The following is an 8,769-nucleotide window of genomic DNA, read 5'->3' on the forward strand; positions in this document are numbered from 1 at the left end:
ACAAAGTCTAAATTCAATCTGTTTATCATATAAAGGGATCGTATCTCTTCAGAAAATTTGGACCAAACCGTTCAATTTTATGATCTCTTTATGACCATTTTGAAGCATTAAAATGGTAGTTGCATAGACTGTCAATGGAGGGACAGGAAAGCTCTCAGATTTCATCAAAAACATCCTCATTTGCGCTCCAAAGAGGTTTAGACCGACTTGAGAGTGTAATTAATGACAGAATTTTTATTTTTGGGTGAACTAACTGACTTAATTAATGTAAAACCGCACAGGGTGTAGCCGCACAGAAAAGCACATGTCAGAACAGTGTGCAAATTTTTTTTTTTTAATTGACAAGGCTTTAAAATGCGTGATGCATACAGTTGTGTGATTGCAAAAAAGTGCAATGTCACATGAGCGGTGAGCGTAACCCAACCACTGTGTTGCTAATAATCCTGTGATGTGAATGCATGTGAACAGTATGTTGGCACGAGGGTGCCTCGCCAGAACAACTGTCTGAATGTGCACTGTACAGTACGATATTTCTTCAAAAGCACATCGTAGAGACATTTTAATCGCTCACAATCTGAAGGTCGTGTGACCGAAACGTTGTGTGTGAATAAACTTCATTTTAAATTGCAAGTAACGATAGTGTGCGGGAGTTCCTTATCTGCTAAAACGACTAGCTAGTCTGGTCTTATCATCCGACGCACCTATCACCTGCAGGTGTGCGATGGAGTTTGGGTACTAATCGCTCAAAATCTAAAATCATGACATCGGACAAACCCACACATGTCCCATCAGGGGGCTTCCTAATATTTTTTCCCTATCTGTTCCCTACAAGGTAAAAACCATAAGGAGGGTTACTGGCATCTCACCTGATTTAACCCTACACCTCTGAGAAGGACTTAGCTCTTGTTTTCTCTTGTCTATGGCTACCTGACCAATTGTGACCACTGGGAATTAATGGAGCTTGTCATCAGACAGCGTTCTGAGTCTGTGTATGGCGTATGTGGGTCTAGCTCTAATTTAACCCAGGAAGTGCAGGATAAACAGACCCCTCAGGGAGAAGGAGGGTAGGTGCTGTGTATTGGCCTGGTATTAACACAAAAATATATGACTTGTCAGCGATGTATAGACCTTTAAACCTCAGACATAACTAAAGGGCAGCGATGCCACTGAAGTCTGACAGACACCAGCCCTCTAAAGCAGCAGGAGTCCTCTGACCTGACCTTTGACAGTGCACATCACAGGGTGTGAAATCAAACAGAATATCAACTGCCACTCACACGACTGCAGGCGCGCTCTATAAAGCAACTGTATTGTCAGGCATGTATTATTTTATATTCTTTACACAAAATCTGTGGCCTATAACCAAATGAGATAAAAAGGTAGATTTTTACATTTATAATATGAAGCAAGTCCTAAGCACAGTGCAACAGCTGGCAGTTTCAGGAACACGGTTGTCCAGACCTCCCCAGCCCTGCTGTCTTTATGTGTGTACAGGTCAATAAAACACTCAATTTTCAATGTCCGATTGTAATCCATGGAACATGTCATGGCTATACTTCTTAATCTACAAATATCTAGTGCCAAAGCTTCTTGGAATTTGAATATGGCACAACTGTGAAATGTACAAAGGACTATATCTAGCCAGTGAAATATTTATAAATAAAAACTATGATAAATGATAATATTTTACAATAACATTCAATTGCTTTACATTTATTAATGCATTGGATCATTTAATGAACTAAAATGGATTTTTTAGCATTTATTTTATCCAAGTTCATGTAATATGCAAATTTACAATACATTAATGTTAATCATTACAACTTGATGTTAAAAAATAAATCAGTATAGGAAAATCATGAATGTAAAATTGCAAAACTTTCATGTTAACTACTGCATAGGCTAATGTCAACATTTACAACATTATTACAATGTGTTATACATCTATCTGGGTGCTAACACATTGTAGATATTGAAGAAATGTCCATGATTTTTAATTACTAATTAATTTCGCGAGGGACTATGGGATACTAAACCGTTACGATAAACAGGCTTGACCGTGCAAAATAAAGGTCACCAGACTCAACAATGTGCTGTATAAGGAATGCAGATACATTCAAGCCTGAAGAACAAAATAAACTAAAGCATTCGGCTTTGGCCAGTTGTCTGTGCTGGCAAATGTCCGATGATGTTAAGGGTAAGCGGGTCAAAGGACATTTAACTTCAACCACACCAATAGCCTATACAAAACCACCCACACAAGTTCCAATCCCACTTTTTACATGTTCCAGGATATCAAGGACAAATTCAGCTCCAACCGTGGGTGAACACCTTATGGTTGGGAACACATCCAGCTCTGGCCATGAAAAATTTAAATGTCAGCATGACAGCGTTAGCACTTGTTTGAGATGCCAGTCACAAACAGCATCAGAAAAGACATCCAGCCCACTGCACCTGACTATTGCAACTCAATATGTGAGCAGAGTTTGAGCTCCATCTAACCAGTTTACAAACTAGGTGCTGTTCAGGGCAGCGCAGTACACAGCACTGATGGAAAGCTCAACAGCTGTCAGCCAGTGTTTGATCAATGCTCGACACTGCACTGCATTACGGACGTTTTAATAAAAGTGACAGCTTTTCCGGTAAGGTCAAATGATAGACTTGGCTAATAAGAATAAGGAGAAAGTAAAATTCTAGTTTTATCCGTCACTGTGCGAAGAGGCCATGTGCGCAAAAGCAAGGTTAGAGATGGAGACCCATAAACGAGTCAGCGTCAGTCGTGACAGGCAGCGAGTAACGTTAATGCATTAAACCCATTGCATTTGCAATAACGTGTGCGGCAAGACTAGATACAGAATATGACATATTAGTTTTTATGAAAGCAGATGACTCACCTGTGCAGACGGCCCGCGACTAGAGCTCGGGTGACATCAAATGCAGCGCAAAGCGAAATAAAGATTTGTCAATAACTACGTCACGATCACTGGCTGATGTGAGGCGCGCGCTTTGGTTGCAAAAGTTCCCGAGTTTAGCCGAGAGCTTTCGATCGCGCAGTTTGCAGCTTAAAGCCTCGTAAAATGACCAGCGGCTGCGGGTGTTTCGAGTTGAACGACGAAGCTAGCGATGGGGAAGCGTGAAGCGAACTTGCTAGCTGCTGCTAGGCAGAAGACGAGACGAGGGAGGGCAGAAGGGAGGAGTAGAGCCAAAGTGTGCACTGCACTACGTGCATTCCCATGTATTGCCTCCATTTTAGGGGGATTCCCATACGACCTCATGGATATGAGGACACCTATAATGAGAAATATTTCACACAAAGCCTTTAGGAAAAGTGGATTTAAATGCATTTGATTTCGTACAGTACAGCAGCTATATTTAGACAAGAATGCAACGGTTACTTGTGAGTAACGGGTGTTTAAAGGTACACACATTTTTTTTAAACTAAGAAACTTTATATAAAGAAATTAATAGGACTTAATATGATTAAAAATATTTATTACTCGCATGAAATAGTCCCCCAAAAAAGTCTTTTAGAAAAGAACGATTTATTGTACATACTAGAGCGGGTCGCCCCCTCGTGGACGCAGCCATGATGACATCACATGACCTAACGTTTAACCAATTAATAATAAATGTTGTTTTATATAATGGATAACAAATACATTCATGGGGCAGGTCAATAGAATAGTGTGGAAAGATGGTATGGATACGCATGTGCATGATCCAAACAAAATGAGTATAATTGGAAATATAAGGCGCAATATTCAAAGAAGAGTAAATTATTATTACAGGCAGAAAGATGTCAGTATACACTTTAAAATGTGTATTGTGATATAGGACACTTTATGTACTACAGATCTAATGTGTTTATACATGTAAGCTGCTTCCGTTAAAACAATGGGTTTTACTTTGGCTCCATCTGCTGTAAAAAAAAAAAAGACTCGCCCTTCTAGATCAAGTGCAACTACAAAGAAGCAATTTTGATTTTAAATATATATATATATATGTATTTTTTTTTTTTCACAAATGTTATTTTCCAGCAGAGCAATAGTAATTGACAAAGTTTTTTTTTTTTTTTTTCACGTACCATGAACCATCCCATATCATGTGATCCTATTAGAAAACATAAATAAAAGGAATGAGAAAGAAATACATTTAATATAAAACACCTTCAAAAAATAACCCAAAAGACAATTCTTGGACATCTTCAACAAAAGGCAACATAATGTGCATGGGATTGTGACTGTTGAGGTCACTTGAAAAAAAAAAAGGCAATACTTTGAAAGCTTGCATTACTGGTATATAAAATAAAAATGGGCTGCCACCAGCTTCTTCCTCAGAACAGCAAGGTCAGAAAACGTTTCATTCCATTCTTTGGCTTTAACGATACGTTTTTAAGCTATGTATTTGCTTTTTACCCATAGTGATTTTCAGTACATTAATTGAAGAGATGATCTACCTGCAACCTTGAGTCTCTCTCAAGGGCAGAGTGGGTATGGTATTCAGAAGTCACAAGAGAGGTCAGGCAGCAAGACGATAATTTAAAATATGATACTTGACAGAGAACTGGAGCTATGAATCAACAAAAATAATGTATAATATATATATGATATTATACATTATATATACATATATAGGAATTATGATGTGCATTCCACAAAATTCATGTGTCAGAAAAAGAGCAACCCGCAATTAACAAACCCGTACGTGCTAATATTTAGCAGTGATTTGGGCTAAAAGGATTATAGGTAGCCCATAGTAATAAAATGGAATCACCATTTTCTAATTCATTATTGAGTTCAACCCCCTTCCCAAATAGCTGTTGGCTACCGCTACCGCCACTGCTCCACATTTTCTACATAGTCCTGCATGGTTTCATCGTCATCCTCCTCTAACCAGTTAGTCTCACTCTCCAGCTTTTGTCCAGCATCCACTTGATTTTCTTCTGAGAAAGCGGGATATTGTTCTGTCATCGATGGCTCCTTGGTGGGTTTAAAAACAGCTTTCCCAGTCACCCCCCACCAAGACTTCACCTTGGCACGTAGCTTGCGTTTCTCCTGCAGGCGTCGCTGACGGGCCTCCCTGTGCTCCTGCTGTCTGGCGTACTGGAATCGCTGCAGGAAAAGGTCCCGCGCATACTCGTACAGCTCCACGTCCCACTGGTTCAGCTCTCGGATCCTTCGCTGAGTCTCTGGCTCCACCTCTACGCTCGCAGCGCGGGTGCCATTGAGCTGTGTGAATGGAGCGATGAAGGCCAGACGGAATGTTTGCTCGAAGAGGTACTGAGTCTTACGTTGATATTCTGTCAGACCGAAAAAGGCCATGTTTCGAAGATTGCGTTTGGCACTTTCCAGTAGCATGACCCACCGCTGGCTCTCACTCATGATGGAGAGGTTATAGCAGCCCACCAGGCTGAGGTCTGCCAGCATACGGGTCTGTCTGTTGTTGGCCAGGTTGTAAGGACACGCCATGAATTCCTCCAACGAGCAGCCCGACCAGTCGTCACCAGTGTAACAGCTGGGCAGCTCGGTCAGGGTGGGTAAACGGCCATCACAGATGTGTTTAGAGGCCTTCCATGTGGCACCGCGCTGAACGTGCCTCCATTCGCTCAGGTACCGCCATACTGGATCCCTCAAGATCGTGATGTAGTAGTAGTTCCTACTACATGAGACAAGAGAAGAGAAGAATTTATCAAATATGGGGGCCAAATGAGTTTAAACTTAAGCAATCACTCGGTTGACTATAAAAAAAGAAACAAAATGAAAAGTATTATTGCATATGAATCATTAAGTGGAGTAAAGCTGTCATATTTTGTGCATGTTCACAGTAACAGCATTATTCATGGCGTAGTTTCTGTTGGAGTGTGTCAGGGGAGCGATCTTGATGGAAAACGGAATGAATTATTGCTGGTTGACTGTAATTATGGGGATTTTAGCATAATGAGCAAATAAGAAGAATCATCTTTCAGCTCACATCCAGAACGGTTTCCATTCGAATACCAATTACGACTGGCAGGACAAATCCATTACGCAACAACACAGAGTCAAAGTCTATGGTGAGCCTCAACTTTTTCATTTCTAGAAAGCCAACAATGAGCCCATGGGATAATGATTTGATCTAATTATGTCCAATTGGCCTTTCAGACATTTATATCTATATACATCAGTCAATATAGTTGTATATTTAATAGTTTCATTTAGATTACCTTTGGACAGTTATCTAACGACAAGGCTTGATTATTGTAATTCCCTTTTAAATGACTTTTAATCATATCGGATTTGTATAGTTTCTGGTCTTGCTGGTGTTTGTAATGTTATGTTGTACATTACTTTGGTCAACATTTGGTTTAATGCTTATATATATATATATATATATATATATATATATATATATATATATATATATATAAAGTTTACATTGACTTAAAGTTAATATTTAAAAACCAATAATATAAATAGTTGCATGTAATCTTTATCAGATCTCAAAATACACACTGTACATTATTAAAATGAGATGCTCAATTTCACTTGTAAAACAATTTTAGTTTTTAAGGATTTTCATTTAATTAGATAAAGGATAGATTTTTAATATCTGTCTTTGATCAGTTTTCAAACAAAACCACAATCGTTATCCAGGCTTTGGTGTCACATGATCTTTCAGAAATCATTGCAATATGCTGCAGTGTGCACAAGAAACATTTGTTCTGCTCTGAAAACAATTTTTCGGCTAAAAGTTTTTGTGGAAACCATGATACATTTTTCAATATTCTTTGGTGAATAGAAAGTTCAAAAGAACATAATTTATTTGAAATAGAAATGTTGTAACAACAGTCTTTAGTACTAACACTTTTGATCAACTGAATTTGTCCTTGCTAAATAAAAGTATTCATTTCTTTTTCTTTTTTTTAACAACAACTTTTTAATAGTGGTGTAGCTTTTAAAACAGTACCAACCTACTATGCTTAAGGCACTCGAAGCTTATTTATCAAAAGCAGTGGCTCCCAGTGCAAACATTATCAAACACTGTTTACCCCATGATACAGGGAGTTTGTTTAAAGGACAAGCCTGAGAGAATGGCAGATGTTCTGGTGCCAGCAGGCTGTCTGCCCTCCAGGGTGTCTGAAAGGGTGAATGATTATGATGATGGGTCCCCTGTTGCAGGAATGCGCAGAATAAAAGCACTCTGGGGTTGAGTCTGACCTGTTGAAGGCCCTTTGTCTCCACATAATTGACTTGCTAAGAGGTTTCAGCCCGAACTGAACGAGAACAATATGAGGGAAAGGAGTGGAGAAGCACACCGTGACACCATACAACACAGAATACCATAACAAAAGAAATAAGTTTGTTTGTGAAGACGCGTTTCAGTCCATTATAGACACTAAAATCAGTTTATTACACTAATAAAAACCAATGAAACACCCACCTGGGAATCCCACGCCTCTCCTGAGACTCACGGTTGCTCATGTAAGAAGGCACGCAGTTAGTGAGCTCCGTCCAGTCCGCGTGGAGACCACAGGTCCAGCCGGTGGAGAAGCGAGAGAACAGCCAGGTGTCCCGTTTGCCCGGCCGGTAGCAAGTACACTTCTTCTGGCCCGCATGGCACTCGCACGGCCTCTCCAGTTGGATGTTGCGGACCAGGTGACGCCCGAACGTGGTCCCCCCTGTTTTCTGAATGTGGAGGAACACTATAACATCTTCCCCCTTGATATTGAAATCAACAGCGCGATTAAGGTCTTTGGTGGTGAAATTAAAGCGAGGCACAAAGCGAACCAAAGCACCGTCTTCTGAGCTGTACGGATCTCCCGCACCGGCTCCGTTGATGCGATCCCCAGGCGCGCGACTCCCCAGTCTCGAGGACAATGATGCCAGGTGTAGCAACTGGCAGTCGGACGTAGGACATACGTATTGTAATACAATAACGCCGAAACACAGGAGCATCAGCAGTGCGATGAGGAGTCGGCTATAGTAGGATTTTTCATCCATCTTCTCGCTGGAAAAGTGAAAGCATTACTCAGTTGTGCGGTTCCCCACCGCGTCGCGTCGGCCGGGAGGAATGTAGAACAAAACCTGCGACTCGAGCCTCGGCACATCGAAACATGAACATGCCCAGCGCTTTTTGATGATGTTTGTCTGCTAGTGTCGAACGTAATGCATGTCTACATGTTTCCAGGAGGTTTTCCCGTCCGTCGTTATATCATATCGCTTTGAGATCTACAGATAACTTCTGCTGTTTACCTCTGCCACAATTTCTTACTCGCTCTTCCCCGTTCCCTCCGCACCCGCATTTCTCTCTTCACAATAAAAGTCCTCGTGAGTGAGAGAGATGCGGTTGGTTGGGGGTGGGGGTTGTAGGGGGCAAATTCTCTTTTCTCTTTTTCAGTAAAAGTGGTTGTCTATACATTTAATTTGCTAAAATGTCTCCTCTGATGAACAAACAATTTTACTAGAAACTAGCTATCAACAACAAAAAACACAACATTAAATTCCTAAATAAATCATGTTAAATTGTGGTTGACTGTTATAACAAATCTTTGGGAAGAAGCTGCTTATATATTAATGTAATAACTAATTAATTAAATACACAATAACATTATTAACCTCTTATTAATAATCATGGCAGGTGTGGTCCTGGTCAAGACAATCTCCTGAACTCCAAACTGAATGTCAAAATGGGAAAGAAAGGTGATTTAGGCATTTTTGAGTGTGGCATGGTTGTTGGTGCCAGACGGGCCGGTCTGAGTATTTCACACTCTGCTCAGTTACAGGGATTTTC

The 8,769-nt window shown here is 40.3% G+C and overlaps 2 protein-coding genes across 8 annotated transcripts in view; both read right to left on the bottom strand.

Moving 5' to 3' along the window:
* Positions 1-3,530, bottom strand: part of mbnl3 (muscleblind-like splicing regulator 3) — a 44,593-nt gene extending 41,063 nt beyond the window's left edge. For 5 of the 6 annotated variants that reach the window (XM_089134859.1, XM_089134860.1, XM_089134857.1 and 2 more), the window contains exon 1: positions 2,895-3,530. The gene's annotated coding sequence lies outside the window, so the exon portion shown is untranslated. The remainder of the gene's footprint in view (positions 1-2,894) is intronic. The other variant, XM_039665696.2, reaches the window with a different exon arrangement.
* Positions 3,531-4,136: 606 nt separating this feature from the next.
* On the bottom strand, positions 4,137-8,287 carry hs6st2 (heparan sulfate 6-O-sulfotransferase 2). 2 transcript variants are annotated; one of them, XM_039665694.2, is made up of 2 exons: positions 7,420-8,287; positions 4,137-5,655 (listed from the first exon to the last, which is right to left on the bottom strand). In XM_039665694.2, the coding sequence occupies exons 1-2, from the start codon at positions 7,977-7,979 to the stop codon at positions 4,830-4,832; spliced, it is 1,386 nt and encodes a 461-aa protein (XP_039521628.2). In that variant the 5' UTR covers positions 7,980-8,287; the 3' UTR covers positions 4,137-4,829. The 2 variants fall into 2 exon arrangements, with proteins under 2 accessions (XP_039521628.2, XP_039521627.2); XM_039665693.2 differs by having other exon boundaries at positions 4,137-5,658.
* Between the last annotated feature and the right edge of the window lie 482 nt (positions 8,288-8,769).

Source organism: Pimephales promelas, chromosome 9 (assembly GCF_988280905.1).
Source record: "Pimephales promelas chromosome 9, fPimPro1.hap1.1, whole genome shotgun sequence".
NCBI classification, from domain to species: Eukaryota; Metazoa; Chordata; class Actinopteri; order Cypriniformes; family Leuciscidae; genus Pimephales; species Pimephales promelas.

Bases quoted from the DNA above. Each gene is read 5' to 3' on its own strand.
- hs6st2 (XM_039665693.2), bottom strand. From the start codon at position 7,979: ATGGATGAAAAATCCTACTATAGCCGACTCCTCATCGCACTGCTGATG. The intron at 5,659-7,419 runs GTGGGTGTTTCA...TGTCTCATGTAG, and splicing joins GAGAGGCGTGGGATTCCCAG to TAGGAACTACTACTACATCA.